At 35.8% G+C, this 21,608-nt stretch overlaps 1 protein-coding gene across 2 annotated transcripts; it reads right to left on the reverse strand.

The window, feature by feature from the left end:
- Positions 1 to 2,847: 2,847 nt before the first annotated feature.
- LOC109337527 (signal peptide peptidase-like 4) lies at positions 2,848 to 10,321 on the reverse strand. Of its 2 annotated transcripts, XR_002106462.1 has the most exons (15): positions 10,024 to 10,161; positions 8,909 to 9,067; positions 8,668 to 8,779; positions 8,312 to 8,431; positions 7,988 to 8,139; positions 7,344 to 7,526; positions 6,386 to 6,420; positions 5,685 to 5,847; positions 4,858 to 4,911; positions 4,609 to 4,701; positions 4,353 to 4,495; positions 4,086 to 4,156; positions 3,812 to 3,895; positions 3,202 to 3,420; positions 2,848 to 3,148 (listed from the first exon to the last, which is right to left on the reverse strand). XR_002106462.1 is itself a non-coding variant. In XM_019574521.1 (14 exons), exons 1-14 carry the CDS (start codon positions 10,159 to 10,161, stop codon positions 3,305 to 3,307), a joined length of 1,623 nt encoding a protein of 540 aa, XP_019430066.1. In that variant the 5' UTR covers positions 10,162 to 10,321; the 3' UTR covers positions 3,083 to 3,304. The 2 variants fall into 2 exon arrangements, 1 of the variants encoding a protein (XP_019430066.1); XM_019574521.1 differs by having other exon boundaries at positions 3,083 to 3,420; positions 10,024 to 10,321.
- Positions 10,322 to 21,608: the final 11,287 nt, after the last annotated feature.

Genomic DNA, 21,608 nt, shown 5'->3' on the forward strand with positions numbered 1-21,608 from the left:
ACCACAAAGGCCACAAGGTGCTATGGTTGTCTTAGCCCTTGTCCACAAGGTTCAAAGAGAGAAGATAGAAAGGAAAAATCATGGTTTAGGAGAGAATGCAAAGAGTAGACAAAAGGAAAGAATTGTGGTAGAGAGTGGTGAGAAAGAATATGGTTTAAGGGTTCATTGATATTAAAGAAAGAGGGAATAATTTAAAGAAGTAAATGAAGTCTTTAATATGTAAATATATCCATAGTAACGATAATAAGAGTATTTATTGAATGAATATTACACATTCTTTATTGGTAACCACTAATCACGAAGGAGTATGACTTTCAGGGTTTTGAAGAGTTTTGAGATTGACTCCTTAATATTAGTAGAAATGAAAATGATATATCTTCTTACTAAATTCTCCTACTCATTGTATCCACAAGAAATCATGGCTATCCAGTATGGTTTAAAGATGGCATGAAATGAGTTATTAAATGTTATTTTAGAGTGTGATTGTTTGGATATAATGTAGATAATTAAGGTTGGATTGTTATAGTACGGTTTGTGCTGAGTGAGGCAAACACATTAGAAGATGTTATAGCTAAAATTGGATAAGGTTCATCAAATGGTTTCCAACTCTTAAATATGAATCTCTATAGCTAGCTTTTAGTCTTTTCTAATGCAGAAAAAGAAAATGTTCTTTATGGATTTGGGCAATGTTTATCTAAAACACTCGAAATTCAATCACAAAACTTAAGCCAAATATGTCTACAGATTACTTTTCTAAATGCCAAAACAATAGACCCTTTTTTAAGCATGCAATAGAGAATGCTACACTCATTTGCTCACAACCTGAGTTGCAATAGTTGGAGTTAGCATCACTGATAACTTCCAAAGTTCCAATTCACTACTTAGCAATTTATGTAACTAAAGTGTATCATATACACGTGCTAGGAAATGTAAAAGCACTATCATTTTTTTTCTTGTAAACATCAGTTGTAAATAGCAAAAAAACCAACTGAGTTTTAATAAAGCAAATTCACACAAAACCTGTGTAATATTTTCCTTATTTTTCAACTTGGTACGAGAGTGGGTTTGTCCCACTTCTGCTCATAGCCATTCCTAGCAAACTTCAAAGGTTTCAAAACTTGTCATTATTTTTGGAAGAAATCTCAAAATATTGTCTTCCCCAGTGATGTTCAAATGTTGTAAAAATTGGCCTCTCAAACAATTTAACAAGAGTGTAATGCACTACGCCACAACCGGTATAAAGATTTATACACAGTTACTACATTATTCACCATTCATTTGACTTACTTTTGTGAAGAGTTAATAATATGTATATATGAATGATGAATGATACAATAATAATATATAAAATTAATACGTTGTCGGTGCATATATTTTTTCTCATTTAATAATAAGATTTTGCAAGTTTCTAAGGCTCAATATGCAGTTTATGAGTTGAAAGTGTCTTTGTAAGTTGATAATGCATAGGGTATAAAAACAAGGCGTATTCTATCATGGTCCTAGGATGTCTGACCTGCAATAACCAGTTAAATTTTGTTTGGCGAGTTTATAATAAATAAAAATATGGTGGTTTATTAATAAATGTGTGGGTAAGATAGTAATTGCAAATGTTGTAAGAAATGGAATAAGACACTTTTAGGAACAGATAATCTTTATCTCACATGTAAACTATATCCGCCTATTTAGCGATCCTCCTGTGTATGATAAATTACAAATTTTAATATATCTATTTTAATTACTAATTAAATACACAAAAGTACTTCTCTGCTGATATCATTATACATTACTATCTTTAGATCTATGTCCTCCATTTATTAAAAATTTAAAATATATCATCATGACGGCACAAACTGACAAATCATTGTCCTCTTTAGTCTTTACCATGAACTACAGTGTAGAACATGATATTTATCCAACTTCCAGTGAAATCTACCTCAAGCAATAATAATGATAATAGAGTTAATACATGATTTTTTGTTGTTGCAGTTAATTGATCCTTAGAAATTTACCTGTTTAATAATTTGATAACAAACTGGAAATAACCTCGGTTAGTGAGAGTAAAATTGTGAACATTTATCATTCTCAGACCTCATTAAATGAGAATATCTGCATTGGGCCATAATAATAAGGTTATTGTTTAATGGCAATGAAATCACGAGTTCAAATCCTAGAAATAATATCTCATGCACCCGATCACCCTTTTAAAAATGGTAATTTTGACACAACAATAAGGTTGATGTTTAGTGATAATGAGATCTAGAGTTTAAATCCTAAAAAAACCTCTCCGCTTGTAATGTTAAGCCTAAGTACAGTTACCCTTCTAAACCCACTAAGTTAGAGCCTTGTACAATGGCCACAAATATTTTAAAAAGAGGCTTGAGGATGAGCTTAGCGCGCACAACAATCAAATTGTTGTTTAATAACCATGAAAGTCACAAGTTTAAATCTCCATATGCAAGAGTTAGACTACATAAATCTATCATTCACATACTTACTAAGTAGGAACTTCACACACTAAGCTACCTTCTTTGACAATTTGATAACAAAGTAAAATCCAAAATAATCCTTAAAAGTTTTGAATGTGGATCAAAATAGTCATCATAAAAACTAATATGTTCCAAAAAATTAGTCATAAAATACTAAAAATAATTAATTTGGCCAATGTTTAATATCATTGAGAATTATATTGAGTTCTGAATTTTTTAGAGACCAAATTAATACAAACAATAATGGTAAGAAACTAAAACAGATCTTTACCCATAAAATAATAATAATAATAGTAATTATATGATGTGGATGACTTCTATTAGAATTTACATTACAAAGTAGTGGAAATGAAAACAATATAACACAAGTTATAAGTTATATATTGAACACTAAACAATGACCTCTTAGTTTCTTAGGCTCTCCGATTGTACGTTGAATTTTGAAAGATAAAGTAACAAAAAGGGAAGACATTAAAGTTGTGTTTTATGACTGTGAAGTTTTTTCCCCTCCCTCCATTTCCATTCGAAAACTAACACTAACTCGCAAACAGACCGTAGTATCGGTAGTCTTTACTGGTCTTCCCGGAATAGTTGAGTTGTATATATGCATGCCACTTTTCTTATTGCATTTGCTTACCAAAGACAAGGTTTTGTGCCCTCATGAAGGCACACCTTCATTATCTCAGCTGTTGGTTTAATTCCATAATTATATCATTTGGCTGAAATTTTGTTACAACAAAGTTACAAATGTTACATATTCTCCTAACAATTACTACCACTCTCTTGTAAACTAGTACCTAGAATAAGTATGCTAGGGATCAATGGTTAATTGGTTGGTGATCCTCTTGTATATGAGGACAAACCCATTCTGGTTCTCCTCTTGTCCATAAAATCTTGAGCTCACCTCTTTTCATTCCCAAAGACAAAAATGTACCTGCACCAATGGTTATAGGATAATGTTTCAGAAACTGGTCCCAATTTTCACATGTCATGCTTCAACCAAATGTCCTCTTATTTTCATTACATTAATAACTAATCAATTTAAGCTACTTGTTTAGGTGTTTTTCTTAAAAAGGACTTCTTAATTAAAATTAAACCATGTGTTGTAGTATTTATATGCTCGTTTAGTTTAGGTTTTTATTAAAAACCTTTATCTATGTGATGTCAAAGGCATATCCACTTTATTTTGATTTTGGTCTATTGAAAAACTTAACTTCAAGTGCTCCAATCCCTAGTCTATTTTGTCAAGATTTTATTGGTTATCTCTATATAGATACGTCTCCACACAAGCCTTACTCATAAACCGAGTCTGATAATTTTCTTACCGAGTGTAAATGGAACTATATAGAGCAAAGCTGGTTGGCCATGCCCATCCATCAAGTTCAAAGCTACATAAGTGACAAAGAGACCTGCAATGAAAAAAATTAAGGAATGGTGTTAAAGAGAATGCTAATAATAGGAATATAAAGAAGGCACAGATATTGTTAAATCATAATGTTGTGCAATTGCATCTTTATTATATATTTTCTATGAACTCATTGTTTTCTTAAGTTGACTCAGCTAACAAATTAACTATCCCCAAAATCATATATATCATACCTAAACCATATGCGGTCATTGCCCACAAGAAGTATCCAGCCCGAAGGTTCCTCTTCGCCAACCAATCATACCTGTAAAGTTATCGATACAAAATAATTACGTTCACAACTGTGTTAACTTGATACAAACCATGCTCTTCATCTTCATAATTAATTCCTAAGAACATTTTTTTTACGAGATAATGTTTATGAGTTAAAATGAACATTATATAAGGGGAGGGATACATCGTAAGATATACATGACTTTTGAATTTCGATTCAACCATACCTGAGTGAAAATGCGACCAGAAGCCCTGGTAAGAGTATGTCCCCAAAACCAATGATGCTGTAACCACCCCAAGGGTCAAACAAACGTGGTATCTTGAGTAGCATGGGGATACCGTCTTCTCCACTCTTATCGCCTCGAGCTACCTGTATAGAGTGAAAATGTTATGAACTTAAATGATAAAAAACCATGTTTATGAGACCAAAATGTAGCCTCGTAAAGAGTGGTAGAGAAAGGAGATATTTCTTCAAACACTCACCACTATCATGACACTCTCATGGAACCACCATTTAGAGACAAATACCCAGAAGATGTCGTATAAGAAAGCACAACTGAGAAGAACAGTTCCAACCTGGTATAGTAGAAACGATAGACATTAGTGTGCTATTGTTCATAATAAAAGTTGAAAGATATGCGCCAAAACCATCTTCACCAGTTTCAAGCAATCATATAAATGCTTTTCGAAAACCAAAAACAATGGAAAAAATAACTACGAATAATTAATTACCTTGAGATTTGGTATGCGGACAATCTGAAGAACTGTAATTATCAATGTGATACCCTGAATGACAAGAGTAGAAACAAAGGGTGAATATGATATTATTTCACCTCTTAATTAGTTCATTTATTAAGAGTTTACAAGGTTGACACTCGGTAAACGAAGTTTTATACTATAAAAGCTCCAGGCTGAAATAGGGATGTGTAATAACTAATAAGAAATTCCAAATAGCATAACTTCAATTTCTATTTGAAGCTACATAACAATGAAGCAACAAAATAAAAAAATTCAAATGATGAGAAAAACAATGTGTACTTGAAACAGTAACAATAATAAACATGGAAATGAAAATAATAGTGCCTGTATCAACAGGCTAACAGCAATATCCAACCATGCTATGTAGTTTCTTATATAATTAACAGAGATTGGGAGTTCTTAACAATTTTAGCAACAGAATGCTCCCTCGATTTAGTTCACGACTCCACATATAGTAGATAATACTAATGCAATAATAGGTAATTACCGGATCTCTATCATATGTAAACAAAAAATAATACAATACAAGACATGAAACTATTATCCTTGAGTGTTTGCTTTCATCAAATTCAGATGATTCCATGCTTGTTTGAGAAATAAGAACATTTTCAGTTTTATACCACTGACACTCCAATGATTGGAAAATCTGCGATATGCAAGAAGGGGATATCTCATGACTGTATCTCAATTTTCTATATTTTAATCAGAACTTTCATGCAGCTAAGGCCAAAACAATTAAACAGTAAAAAACATTGGTATGGAACCAAAAAGTAAAGTGAAAGTAATAAAACTTTTCTTACAAGAATATCTTGACCAATCCAAGCATACGACACACGGCGATAAACTGCCCAAATCACAGCAAACACTATGCAGAAGGGAGTAACAGCAAGTGCAAGATATGGGACAACTCCAAAGAAAGGTAGCTTTACAAATGTTTGTGCAGCATGTTGAAACCATCTGAAACTATAAACGTTGTGCTGTCAATTCTGTATCATAAGAAAGGAACCTAATACAACTCTACAGCCACAACTTCAAGCTAACTAATCTTTTTTCCCGAATAGTATTGATTTATTGTAAAAGAGCATTACAGGAAAGCAGGAGAACTTGCTAACGTAAAAACAATGTAAAATCACCGTTCGACAAATGTGGTGTCTTGCTAAATTTAGTCTATGATGGGAGTTGACTCCAGACCCTTAATTTGCGACTATTCATACCCACAATAATAAAAGTAATTAATCATAATTTAAGAACATAAATAAGTTATAGACCACTGTCATGACATTTGGGTCATAAAAGTGTAGTTGTCCTTCGGTTGCAATGAAAATATATATAACATTATAACTCAGCTGGTCAGCCACATTTTCATAACAACAGAAAATTTTGGCAGATTAGTTATCAAGTCCTTCTCTAACCCAACCCACTTTCCTTCATGGATGGGTTTTACACTGATAGAAAAAGTTTACACAGAAAATTACATAGGAAACAAGGATTAGAGACTTACCATGATAACAGAGCCACCAAACAAGTTTGCAGTCCCTGAAAGCACGTGAAGAATATAAATTATTAGCTTATGCATGACAGCAAAATAAGGCTGCACTCCTGTGACATTAGCTCCATGTAACTATTGATGAAGGATTATTAAACAACCATGAAAAAATATTCCATGTGGATTTACGTGACAAAAATAATAATGTCAACCAACCAAAGGGAATTCATTATTAAGTGTGCACCGGGGATTTAAGATTTACCATATGTGCAATTGTAAAGGCTATGACTATTGAAATTGTTAAAAAATGGCTGACTTTTTTAGTATTTAATATAACCCAGACTTTTTATTTTGTCTCAGCCATTAGATTCAGCATTTAACTTATGGTTCTAGATTCATAGCAAGCATCGGAATTACCAAGGTGGGCCATTTAACATAAGTAAGTTAAACTAATTTCTTCAAAGGAAAAGAAGGATTGGAGCACTCTTACAGTTCAGTATCTCTTTCTGATTTATTGTCAGCACGACTTGGTTTTCCAACTAGAGGAAAATGGCAATTCAGTCTCTCACAGATAAACTCAATAGGTTGACCTCACGAGCAAATGAGTTGAGCAATAACTTGAATTTCAGGCTCACTAAAATTATGAGCTAAGCACGTGCCAGGGAATGCTCAACTCATTTGCTCACAACTTGGCTAGCTATATATCTTCGCTATTTGTATAGAAAAAGCATTACCCTACTTGGTGTTTTTTTCCTATAAGTCTTTTTTTGTTTTTATTATAACCGAGGTAAGTTTCAATATATATTAACCACGAAAGGACCACCACTAATAACCTCTTGCAGATGTCTTAAAGAAGATGCAAATTGCAAAATGATGTGCAAAGCATGATAATCTGGTTAACCAGTGAATTGATTACAATCAAGATTGGAGTAAATAATCATCAAGAACCAAGTCTGGAACAAGAATAACTCACCTCTATTCCACCGATGCAAAATAGAACCACCAAAATTTCAACAAACCAGTATGACATTAATTTGTAGAGCATAACCAAGAAGCAAGAAGCAAACAGAACAAATAAAATTGCTGATGCAGTACTGATTTCCACATAACCATTGGAACCAACATTCTCTGTATTAACATATTCGTCTGAACCATCCTGTAAGTGTAAAGGTTGGAAACTGAATCAGTGATTTTATTAATGAGGATATGTGTTACTCTATTAAGAAAAAAACTAGGCCAATTCAATAGACACCCAGCAAACAATTGCTCCCACCCAAGCGGCCCATCAGTCTGTGAAAATAGCCTGGCATATAGGTCATCCGTTTGGGTGAGTAATGGTTTTATCGGCGTCTGCAGAATTGCACAAAAAACTATTTGACAATAAAAGAGGATAAACTTTTGTTTTAAAGAGACTTCGTGATAGCCTGACAGGTAACGATGAACATGAAGTTTTGAAAGCCCTATTATTTGAAAGAGTTTGTCTTTTTAGCATTTTTTTCCTTGTGTCTTTTTTGCTATCTTATCATTGCTTTTTTATACTTTCTTCCTTCACTTTAAAAACATTTCTCCTTTTACCAGAGATAGAGAATAAATTGGCAAGAAAAGGAACTAGGTAACCTTTAAAAGCTTCTCTTGCTCAATAGCTGCTTCTCTGGCAGTCCAGGCAGACCAATAAGAAGCACATAAAATGGTTCCGACAGCCATAAGCCACAAAAACACTTCCGCAACATCAACCAATGGACGGTGTGGAGAGTATAACTGTATGGACACTTTAAAGCAGGAATTGTACATGGAGAAGTGGAAGGATATCAAGTAAGACACAAGACCAGATCAGGTATCAAAACTAAAAGCAGTAATTTCAAAAATTAAGTTGTACTGTGCAAAAGAAAAGCTATAAGAAATCACAAAATAAGAAATATCGACAGAAAAAGCTAAACACACCTATGGAGTTATTCTTTATATGCCTTTCCAAGTTTATTCCAGCATCTTGTGGAAGCATGACAGCAGGTATTCCAATATTAACATCGGTTTCATTAACTTCACAAACCATCTTGAAAAGTTCTGCGCCGTAAGGAAATATAATATTTGCTTAAATCAAACACAATACGATGAAGTTCTTTCATAAAATAAATATTTACTGCAACTGCTTAATTAGGAGTTTCTTTGCTTACTCTAAAAACAAATAAGGAACAAAAAACATTAGCATTATTTGCAAATATGATCCTCAAGAACATCTTTACTACAAAAAGTAGACTAAAAATCTCAAAAAGCAATTTAAAAAAATTACATGCAAACACCTGTTTGGTTGTTTATAATGATGATGGCTGAAGCGCCAGCGTCGTCAGCTATGTTTGCCTTGGTTGTGAAACTACATTTTCCCCGGTGCACCAAAATGATCTCGCTGGTGAGCTAACAAAAGTGCAAAGCAATACAAATCACAAATGAATAGATATTAGTAGAAAATAGTAGAGCTTTTAATCTGGAAATGCTTCATAAAGTTGAAATGCTAAGTCCTAGAGCTAAAATTAATTCAAATACCTTATTCTTAGGCTTGCTACAACAATCAGGAGGATCAGCCAAGACAACTCTCGTGTGGTTGGCACGTTTTTCCTTTGATTCCAATGTAGGGCCAAATCTTGCACCAACTCCAACATACTCACTGTTTTCCACACCATCAACATAAGTTGGCACTTTGACCTGATGAAAGAGGAGAAGTTGATCAAAGCTGTTAAAGAAAGCACAAATACATATGTGTATACCAACAAGGCGTTGGTCTAGTAGTGTAAGGCCTCACTAGATTCCCATAATGATCAAAAGGTCAAGTGTTCGATTCCCAAGAGCGACAAATGTTGGGAGGGACAGTCACACACCCCGAAAGGGATTAGTTACTTACCCAAAACGTGAGGAGATACCCTTTATAGTACCAAAAAAAGATACATATGTGTATTTAGCAACACTCAATATAACAAAATAGCAAAAGACCACAAGCATTATACTGAAATCCTTTAAGACAGGCTATAAAGATTAACAGATTTCATTTTTCAAAGTCAGTTCATAAAATCAACCCTTCACAAAAAAACTAGCTACAATCCCCTTGTTCTCACTTAAATGTTGGGTATATTAAAAAAAAATCAAAAAATCATCTGTTTTCACAACTACACAGACCATGAAATAAAATGAACAAAAAAACACACAAAAAAGGAACTACAGAAATTTTAAGGGTAAGCATGAAGGGTAGAAGTATTTTGGAGAAGAATTTGAACAAATTCAGGTCTTGAAATAGTATCAAGAAATCAACTCCAACAGAATCAACCTCAACTGCCAAAGATGAAACTATGCAAAATAACAATCATATGCATAAGAAAGTGAAAGATGACAATGAAATAAATAAAAAAATCAATATTAAAAATAAGATTTTTCCTAAGTTAAGCTTACTTGAACCACCACATAACAAACATAGATCTCATCCCTATTAACATGATTGAACCTTAACAGAATCACTTCAGTGTTACTACTTTTCTCTCTCATCTTATTCTCAATCTTCTTAACCAGTCTTAAAACTTAATTAACCATTTTATGTCCAACAACATTAAAAAAAGTACTTTATGTGTAACTAGTTATCGAATTGAAAAGAATAATGAAAATTTGAGTACCAAAACAAAGTTATTGGCACAACCAGGTCTAGTAGGAGCAACATCATCATGGTGAACTATATCACCAGACAAGACCAAAGTGAAAGACAAGAGGAACATTGATGCCACAGTATATGTAGAAGCTCCATGTGAAACCATGTTGATGAAGATTCTGTGATGGAAAGAAAATTGTGGAAGAAAAATGAAAAGGGTGTTAGAGAAAGCAAAAAAAGGAAAAGTTTTTTGTGTTGGAAAGAGAAAATTAGGAAGGTACAGAGGGATTGGGAAGGTTAAGTGGGGGGTGGGGAGAGAGAAGCATGGTTTATTATTAAAATATTATTTATAATTTTCTAAGAGTAAAAATGAATGGAGTAATTATTAATATATCATTTATTATTTATATTAGAGCATTTCCAATATCAAATACAATATTTATTTTTATTTGGACTATACATTTTATTTTATAATTTATTATAACTTTTCATAAAATAAAAACAATATATATTTTTCTCTCACAATAACAAACAACATTATTATTCTAAATTGGGTCTCACAACATCTACATACAATATCTAACTAACATCAAAAAAACAAGAATGATACAATGAAAAAATAGAGTAAAAACATTCTTATTCCGTTAAGAACAGTATTGAGAACAACTATTGTGATTGTTTTTAAATGACAATTGGTCTTCAAGAAAAGTATCAAAATGAATGAGGTACGCTATAATGTATAAATATTTACAATTGACCTTACATAAATATTAAATTATATCTTAAATGCTTGTTCTTATATCAAAATTTGTTTTTAGTCACCAGATTTTAGTTGTTATAATTCTTATATTTTCTGAATCTGTTGCAGTTAATCTGTGTCATTAGTTTTATCTCTACAGTGTGTTCAAATTAGTTAGCTTTTTTGCTTTTATAATTAATTTTGATACTAGTAGCAAGAGTTTTCCTTCAAATAAATATTATAAAAATCAGATGTGGAATGGTTATTTTGCTCCTCATACGAAATGATACGATTATTATCGCAAAGGTTTTTGTATTATGGTTTGCATGTCTAATATATCATATAATTGCATTAATAATTATTATGTCCATTTGTAAAAAAAATTGTCATGCTCTTCACCCACGACTTAAAATTTATGGACCCGGTCACTGTGTATCTAGCCACATCATTTATTTAGTTTTTTCTGTTTCTATTTTAGTTTTGGTAAATTTACTTTGATGTCAATCCATATACTTTAGCTAGATTTGATTTCAATCAAAATATATTAAGCTAAATGGATGATGTAGTACCAACCAATATTATGAAACCCGATAAACTGTATCGTATTAGGTTTAACCGGTTAAACCGATTAAACCATTTGATCTGATCGAATGATTTTATATATAATTAATATTTTTTATTTATAGATATATAATTATATATAAATATAAAAGTTTATATAATTAATAATCATATATAATTACGTTAAATAACGTCTCTTTATCTTTTTTTAGACTGAAGTTAAACAAAAGATCGGAGTAGAGTTCAATTTTTTTAAATTTTTAAGTGAATCGTCCGGTTTAATTCTCGTGTTAATCCGGTTTAATCGAGATTAACATAGTCGGACCGGAATTTCTCCGGTTCAAAGCGGTTTAACTCTCACTTGCTTAATACGGTAAACTAGAGCCGTTTTCAAGTTCGGTGAGCGGTCAAACCGATCAGAATGTCCAGTACGGTCCGGTTCTCACAATACTGGTACCAACAATATGTTTGTATAGTAGTATAAGACCCCACTAAATCTCTATCATAACGAAAATATCAAAAATTTAATTTCTCTAAACGATGTTTGTTAGAAGTAGCAATCATAAACCACAAAATGTATTAGTTTCTTACCCTAAATAACATTGTTGTTGTAGTCTCTATTAATTACATCAGTGTTTTTCATCTAAGACTAACAATATAGATCAAATATAAAATGTTTAAAAAATGTAATGATTGAAAACCAAATAATCAAAATGCATGAAATAAAATCAAAGTTCAATAATTGAGAAAAACATATAAGCATATTTTAAAATATTCTTAGAAAGTTGGTATTCAATTAAACATGTATATGCTTATCATTCTCTTACGAAATATTAGGGGCTAATCTTATCGACTCCAGAAGTCCATTCATTGTATTTTTTATTTGGATTCTGTAATATTTATTTTTGGTAATATTGTAATATACTTTATTTTATGTCAGTAATTTTCTTTGTCTCTTCACTTTATGCATGTTATAAATCATTATTTTCATAAAAGAAAATTAGTTAGTGCTAAAATGTATCAATGTTAGACAATCCAAATCTTGTATTCTTAGATCTCTAACGATGGTTATATATAATATAATTAAATACTTTAATGAAGAGTGATGAGTAATGTATAGCATATTTTTTTTGACCTTTTCGTCAAGTATTAATATTTCCGAGTAGCAATCTGAGAAAGTTTTAACTTTATTAATAACAAAGGGTTATCATAAATGATATTTTTTATATGCACAGTAGATATTTAACCTTTAATGTTATGTTTAGACAACTTAATTATGTATCTAGGAATTGTGTTGGATCATGTTCATAAATAATATTCCAAATATGTTATCACTTTTATCTTATAAAAAACCACTATTATTATTAAGAGTATAAAATTTATATACTGATAGTGAAGATTTATATGTATGCACTTTATCATTCCACCATTCATTTTGATTACTTTTGAAAAGACAATCATAATTAAATATCAATGGTGGATGATATAATAACAGTGTATAAAACTCATACACTGTCAGTGCATATATTTTTTCTTTATTCAAGTTTTATCCTCTACAATATTATATTCCACTCAAATAAGAATGCATTTGATAAGAGGGGATATTTATTGTTTATAGGAAGACATTTACTATCCCAAGAAAGTCACTCTTGCTATATATATATATATATATATATCATAGTGTTATAATTAGTTGAAAAAATATAATTAAGTGAAAAGTATAAAGGAAATATTTACTAACTCCAAGAGCTCCATGTCTCAGCCTTTAATTTCATGAAAATTCAATAATTAAATTAATGAGTAGGTTTAAACCATTATATTTCTTTAGATTTTGATGATTAAGATATGTAATAAGTTTTCTTGAAGTAAGTGGTTCTCCTCTTAAAGTTTAATAATTAAATACATTTCTAATCGATTAACACATAAATTAACATACTTTTATCATTCATATATTCTAGTAGATTAATCCCAATACAATCGTGTTACTAGTATGTTGTTGTCTTGTAAAAAAAAATAGGCAAGAAAGTCTAATTCTCGGATCAAACTACTTGAAAATATCATAATAACACTGTATGAAATTAGAAAAGCCTCTTCTTACTTATTGTTCTTTATTGTTGAGAGTGGATGATCAAAAGCTGAGGATGGATGGTCGGTAGAGTATGTCCGGCAGAATGTAGGAGATCAGATGACTTCGTTGGATTATCATTTGGATCCGCCAGGGGAGGTACCTAAAAATGTTCTCCGACGATTAAGTCATTGGAGTATTCTAGAGAGATGAAGGGAGTGAATAAGAGAGAAGTTAGAGCAATAAGTGTAGCAATAAATGAAGGAAATGAGAATTAATTATACTCCTTGTATGATCTCCTATTTATAGAGCTTAGGGAATGTTGAGATGACATCTGGTCATTGGTCAGCATGTAACGGGTATAAGGGATGCACCCCGATCGTCCTTACTTGTCCCGCATATCTGCTCTTGTCGATTTATCGAGGGCATGTAGGCCTGGCAGGCAGCCTGCTAGCTGACACTGAGGGCGAGTCATCAACGCATTAATGACGGGGTCAGGGGAGCATTTATATTGTGTCAGAAACATTTATGTTGTGTCATGAGCATTTATGTCTTCGGTTATAAGTGGGTCCACTCGAGGTGGGCAACATGGATTATGTGGGATACTGAACGCGATGCTCGGGACAGATGGACAATTACCCGGTTATGACCGGGATAGGACAATTGCCCCCAGTCTACTAGGCTGGTCAGGGATGACTAGGTTGGTGGACTATAAGAGTGGATTGGAGATATATCGGTTATGGTCGGGAATGGTTTAGGTATAGGGATAGGTCACGATGGCTACCTGTTTCTAGGCTGACACGTGAGGGACTAGTAGTTTTCTTTTTGGTGATCATGGGTGTTCAACCGACACGTCTGCTCATTTCAGTTCCGTCGTGTGGGTTTTTGTGCTACCGTTAGATTGTTCTCGAGTGATCTTGAATGAGCAGATTCGCGTTTCAAGTTGGGATTTTAGGGAGATCTGGGCTTGGGTCTTCTCTATAAATAGAAGTCCCTTCTTCCCATATTCTTCATTCTTTTCTTGCCGAGTTTTCGATCATCCACTGAATCTGGGCGCATTTTCTCCATCTAGAAGTCTTCTTTCTTTCAAGATTTTTTCAATCGGTAATTCCTCTTCGCTTATTGTTCTTCCCTTTTCTTTAATTATGACCGACAGGGAATCTAGCTCTGATGATTTAGAGGTCTTGCTTAGGCCTTCGCCGATCTTTAAGTCCCTGGGTCTCTGTCATCAAAGGCATCGGTCTACACGGGGGCGACCTCGACGGTTATCCTTATTCGCCCTCTTGTGCAACGTGAAGGTGAGAGGTAACAAGAATGAGGCTAACGTCTTGGACCGGGCAGCCTTTTATAAGAAGTGAGGTCCAATCTTGGATGGTATATCCAGTTCAGAGTCTAATACTTCTTCTGCTGGCAAGTTGTCTATGGGGATGAATTTCGTTGATCGTGCCGACCAATATACACTCCCGCCGAAGATGATGGGCTCAGAATCTCCTTATTTTTCTGTTGACCGAGATGTCATAAGTAGTCCTTCTTTCTATTTGGTGGATAACCAACCTCGAGTAGAACTGTTGGTCTACCCGATCAAGGGTATCATGTGGCATAGTCCGGCAAAAAAGGAGCGTGTTTGCCAGGATATCTTCCTGGAGTATAATGACCACCACTGTTTCTACATGTATGAGTATTTCTGCCGCCAGATCGGGGTGAAGGTTCTATTTGACGACTAGTCCGCCCAGGTGTTGCAGCATCTTCAAGTGGCTCCTTCCCAACTTTATCCCAACTCTTGGGGGTTTATCTATGCCTTCAAGATTTTCTGCGAGGTCATGAAGCATTCGTCTACACTCCGTATTTTCTTCTGGATGTTTCGGGTGGAACACAGTTCCAACAAAGATGAAAGCGACGCAAGTCGGCACGGATGGACCTAACTTCAATATACAAATGGGCATGCTATCTTCCAGCCCTTCGAGGGGTCGGTTAAGGGAAGGAAATCCAATTTTTTCCGCGTAAAGGTTATATACGAGCAACACTTGTGGGCATATGGGCCCGATGGCAGATCTGGTTTCCCTTTTCTTGGAACATGGGAATCCATAAAAAATCGGCCATGTCCTTCACTTTCTCATATGACCAGCTGAACCGTCGGGAAAGGGAGGTGGCAGATGAGATGTTAAGGAGGGTCGGGTTGTAGTCTGCTACAAGTTGGTCGAGGGAGATCATATTTTTGAGGCTGAAGTTGGTGAGCATCTGGTTTCACAAATGTAGTATGCATATATTATCCCATCTTTTTGTATTGTTTATCCGATTTTGACATCTTTTTCTCTTTTTTTCAGTAGCTGCTATGGGTGATCAATCCGACCGATCGGGTCTTCTGAGGAGGGTTGCTCTGAAGAGGAAGAGTGTGGAGGTTACTAAAAAGGCGAGGTTTGACTCGCCCGCTCGTGTAGAATCTTCTCGTGGGGAGTCATCCATACCGGTGAATTCGGTACCTCCTCCTTCTGAGCCTAAAGCGGTGGCTATGCTCACTCCGACTAATACCCATCTGGTTGACCTAACCGGGGAAGAAGTTGTACTTGCGGGGGTCCTCAATCCTCATAGGGATAAGCCTACTAAGGGGAAAACCTCAAGGTGGTGGAGACCAGGCTACTCAACCTCGGGGTATTGGAGAAGATGGACTCCTTGACTGTGCTCGATCTTCTGAGGAGGGTGAGGGGGTTTTGGCTACCCGGTTCGGGGATGATGCTTTGGCTAAGCTCCAAGAGCAGCATTCGGCTGAACTCCACAAGCTAGAGAAGAAGTACCTTGAGACGCTTAAAGTCCTAGAGGAGCAGAACCTGACCGCCGGTGAGCAGCTATCGACGATGACACTCCAACTTCAAGAAGCTCGGGATGTTGCACTACAAGCCCAGGCCGATATGGGATCTACTCAACGGGAAATTGGGGCCCTATGTGGCTGCCTTGACCCAGCTGAAGGGGAGAAGCGTCATTTGGAGACGAAGCTGCAGTTGGCCGAGCGGGATGAGACAAACAAAAGTGACATTGTTCGGTTAACTAAAGAGTTGGATCGGCTGAAGGCGTCCTACCAAGACTTGGAGGAAGATGTCGTTGCTGCAGCGAATGCAAGGTGGGACAATGCCTTTGCTCAGGTCCGGTTGGTTCTACCGGATTCTGATTTGTCTTGGACCCGGATTGACGCCTCGGTCACTCTTGGGGGGAGTTGGTTATCGATGACGGTGAAGGCCCAGTGAACCTTCTGATCCTGGGTAGAACTTAGTGGGGGGATGACCATTGAGCACTCATTAACATTCACCTTTTCTACATCAAACAATCAAGCAGAATATGAAGGATGCATTGTCGGGTTACAGTTGGCCAGAGAAATCGGGACAGAAAAGGTCTCCATATGTAGTGATTCCCAACTCGCAGTCTCTCAAATTACGGGGACCTATCACACAAAAGATGTGTTACTCGGGAAATACCTCGCCAAGGTTAAGGAATTAATGGCCAAGTTCGAGACAACTTCCATCCAACAAGTCCCAAGGGAGCAGAATATACAGGCTGACATTTTGTCCAAACTAACAAGCACGAAGAGCCCGGGTAACAATAGATTAGTAGTTCAATGAACAATCCTATAGCCAAGTGTCATGGTCGTCGAGCAAACACAGATCCCGGACGACTAAACCGACCCAATCATCAGGTACTTAATGAACTGGAAAGTGTTTAATAACCATCAAGTCTTGATTGACCGGTCTATCAACTTAATGAACTGTAAAGTGTTTAATAACCGTTAAGTTTTGATGGATCAGGCTGTCAACTTAAGGAACTAGAAAGTGTTTAATAACCATCAAGTCTTGACTGACTGGGTTATCAACTTAATGAACTAGAAAGTGTTTAATAAGCACCAAGTCTTGATTGATCGGGTTATCAACTTAATGAACTGGAAAGTGTTTAATAACCATCAAGTCTTGATTGACCGGGCTATCAACTTAATGAGGGAGACTGACCCATGCCTCTGAAGGATATATTAATGGCGACCAAGAGGACTTGGTCTTATCTTGGGTTTGTGAATTGAACCGCCATCAAAGGAGGATTGGCCCACGCCTCTGAGGGGTGTATAGATGGCGACCAAGAGGACTTGGTCCTATCTTGGGTTTGTGAATTGAACCGCCATTAGAGGGGGACTGGCCCACACCTCTGAGGGTTGTATTGATGGCGACCAAGAGGACTTGGTCCTCTCTTGGGCTTGTGAGTTGAACCGCCATCAAAGGGGGACATGCCCGCACCTCTAAGGGGTGTATTGATGGCAATAGGGAGGACTTGGTCCTATCTTGGGTTTGTGAATTGAACCGCCATTAGAGGGGGACTGACCCACGCCTCTGAGGGGTGTATTGATGGCGACAAAAGGACTTATGAAAGACATTTGAATAATACCTCGTTAACATATAAATTGGATTTGGTTACATCATTTTTCTCACCGTATAAAGGTCTGGCACAAATTTACATTTTCAAGCGAAAAATTGTCGTAGGTTTGTCACGTTCCAAGTATGGGGGATTTCTTACAAATTTACTTTTTACATTTTCACATATTTACTTTTTGTTATTCATTTTGGCGATGATGACGAGGGGATCATCATGACTGTGGACGACGCCTTCATAATTGCGATCGTCAAAAAAGATTGGGGGTGCTCCCTGGTGGCCTTGATATTGGCGGGTTTTCGGATAGTTGATTGCATTACTTCCCAAACATACCTTTTATGTGTTGCCCTGGATGTACACCAGCAGAAAATCCGCCAGATATGGTGTTGATGTCCACCGGACTCCGTTGTCATCTATTGCCGGAGTGATAGTGGTCTCTCTGGTTTCTGATCAAAGAACGTTCTTGTTGATTTCTTGGGGGGAACGTCTCCGAGGAGGATTGAATCGACGTAGAGGTGGTGATCGTTCTTGGTGGGCTCGAGCTAGAAATTTCTAGAGGTGCCCAGCTTGAATCAGGTCTTCAGATTGGGTTTGGGGAGCTGGACTAAGTGGGTGGTCTTAACTTCTTGCAGAATTCTAGTGCTGCTAGCATTAAGGGGGTGTAGGAGGTGTCTGTAGGTTTTTTGGGTTGTCGGGTGGGTAATCGCGAGGGTGTTCGTATGTTTTTGGGTCTTTGGTTTCCTGTGAGGGGAGTTAGTATTCTCTATGCTGGGTGGGTGGGCGGTTAGGATGGGTTTCTTCCAGATTGATGAATTGTTGAGCCTTAGATCAGAGTTCTTCCATTATGAGGTCTGAATATTTAGCCAATTCATGTCTCAAGAGGCCATCCTACAAGTGTTTTACTAAAATATGTACCGCCACCTGCGGGCTTAGGGTGTGAACCTTCATGGCCTTCGAGTTGAATATGTCTAGGAAAGCTCGGAGGGGCTCATGGGACTCTTGTTGTATACCAGACAAGGTGTAGGAAGAGTGAGGCTGCTCTTTGCTTGCTGTGAAGCGGATGTTGAATCCGTTGGCGAGAGTGGTCATTAGTCGATGTTGTTTGATGCGAGTCGAGTAAACCATTACAGGGCAGCGCGTTTCAGAGTGAGGGGAAATGCTCGACACATGATGGGGTCGGTGGCCCATGGAAAAGCATTGAGGCTTCAGAGGCATCTAAATGATCATGTGGGTCATTGGTTCCATCGTATTGGTTGATGTTGTTGGGTCAGGTAAGAAGTTTTGGGAGTGGCAAAGACATATGATGGTTTATGTGAAAGGATGTCTTGCTCGTGAGGAGCTGTGAGTGGGGGTTGAGTTACCTGAGTGGTTTTCGTGTTTGGGAGGGGGGGGGGGCTATTAGCCTAGATGCTTTGGCAGATTCAGCGGAGTGCTCATTGGAAACTAGCCACGAGGGTCCGTTACTGGGTTCTGGTCTATGTTGACGAAGCTCGGCTAGTAGTTGGGCTTGTTATTAGATGATTTGGCCTTGAGTTTGGATCATGTGGAGGAGTTATTGGGTAGTGGGTGCTTCTAGGGTGATGTTTGGGGGATGACTCTGGCTAGCTTGGTGAGATGGTTGCACTAGTGTTAGGGCTTCAATGGAAGGGGTGTCATGATTTGGGTTGAGTGGTTCTACATGACTAGGTGGTTGAGCTTGGTTACGGGTGGTCACCATGTTGTAGGTAAGCCACAAACAACGCTATTGTTCTTTATTGTATAGAGTGGATGATCAGAAGTTGAGGATGGATGGTCGGTAGAGTATGTCCGATGGAATGTAGGAGATTAGATGACTTAGTTGGATTATCGTCTGGACCCGCCCGGGGAGGTACCTGAAAAAAGTTATCTGATGATCAAGTCAGTAGAGTATTCTAAAGAGTTAAGGGGAGTGAATAAGAGAGAAGTTAGAGCAATAAGTGTAGCAATAAATGAGGGATATGTGAATTAATTATACTTGATGTATGATCTCCTATTTATAGAGCTTAAGGAATGTTGAGATGACATCTAGTCATTGACCAGCATGTAACGAGTATAATGGATGCATCCTGATTGTCCTTACTTATCATGCGGATCTGTTCTTGTTGATTTGTCGGGGCAGGTAGAATGTGCAGGCGGCGTGGCAAGCGGCCTGCTAGCTGACACTGAGGGCAAGTAAGAGTGCATTAATGACAGGGTCAGGGGAGCATTTATATTGTGTCAGGAGCATTTATGTCTTTCGTTATAAGTGGATCCACTCGAGGTCGACAACGGGGATTATGTGGGATACTGAATGCTATGCTCACGACGGATGGACAATTTGTAACACCGTGTTTTTCCAAGCATGTTTAATTAAGTAATTAATTGTTAATGAATTAATTATATAAATTAATTAGTATATTTTAGGTTAAACCTCAGTTAATTTTTAGTCTTGTATTATAATATTCTTGCTTTCCCTATTTTTTCAAGATTTTTGGAGAATAAAAGTTTTCGAGACGATTTCGGGTCGTTTTATCGAGTTTTCGCCGAGTTTTTGATTCGTTGTTGGTTTCCAAATATTATATCTAGTCAAAATAGACACCAATTTTGTCTGTAACTCATCTCTAGGTATTTTTCCCTTCGAAATTCAAGTTTCGACGTTTCGGGCAAAAAACCTAAATCGGTAGATCGTATATTTCCAGACGAAGTTAACCGGTAATACTCGGTCATAACTTCAATTACAAAATCATGTCGCATCAATCAAGTCAGAGTATTAATCACATCATGGGTCAATGGCTTGTCAAACAGGCAAAGTCAATTCTTCCATAATCCCATAAATCACTCACCAAATCTCCCACTCCACGATCATTAGACACATCACCTAAGCTAGCCTAAATCTATATTGTCTCTTATTAATTTTCATATTTGAGATAAGGTGAGACTCTCCTATAAATACATCACCCCATCCTCTCATTTTTATACTAATTCTCCTAAAGAAAGTTAACATATTCTTTCTCTTTTTCTCTTCTCCATTTTTTTGCACATACACCATGAGAAAATAATGATCTCTTAGTATGTTATTCGTGGAGTTGAGTTTATGTTTGTTTTCTTTAAATATTTTGTAAGTTGGGATAATAATGAAATCATATGAACTTTTATGTAGTTTTTGACTTATGTAAAACTTAAAATTTCTTCCTTGTTCTTAGATGGAAAAACTATATCTTTGGACAAGGTTAGATGAATTTATTTGCTTTAGAAATATTGGAAATAATTGTTAGTATTTGAATGTGTTTAAAGGTTATGTTTTGAATATCAAAGGAACATTTATTGTGTTTAAAAAAAGTTTATGTCTATTCTTGAAAGTTCAAAATGTTTATGAGTTTTGTTGAAAAAATTCATTTTTAAAAGGTATTATGTGTAAAAGTTTGTTTAGCATATGTTATTCTTTGATTTCCAAGTTAAAGTAATGATTTGGGATAAAAGATGATTTATTAAAGTCTTGACTTCATAAACTTATAGTGTTATGAAATTTTGGATAGTAAAGTAGTAAAAGTGATAACTTATGATTTATAGTTCATGACTATGAAATCAACGCCTATTAACCCTTGAGGTTATCCTAAAATTTGGAGATGTCAAGATGATCATGAAATTAGTTGTGTTTTCTTTAGTAGCATACTTTAAATGAGGAGATTGACCTAAAAAGTCTTGACTTTATAAACCAAAGTGTTATGAAGTCTTAGATAGAAAAATGATTTAAAAGTGTTGATCTTGGTTAAGTTAGCTTACTTTAAAGTGGTAAGATTGACTTAAAAAGTCTTGATTTAAAAGTATTGATTTTGTTTAAGTTGGC

The sequence above is a fragment of the Lupinus angustifolius genome, unplaced genomic scaffold (genome assembly GCF_001865875.1).
Source record: "Lupinus angustifolius cultivar Tanjil unplaced genomic scaffold, LupAngTanjil_v1.0 Scaffold_7_147, whole genome shotgun sequence".
Classification (NCBI taxonomy): Eukaryota; Viridiplantae; Streptophyta; class Magnoliopsida; order Fabales; family Fabaceae; genus Lupinus; species Lupinus angustifolius.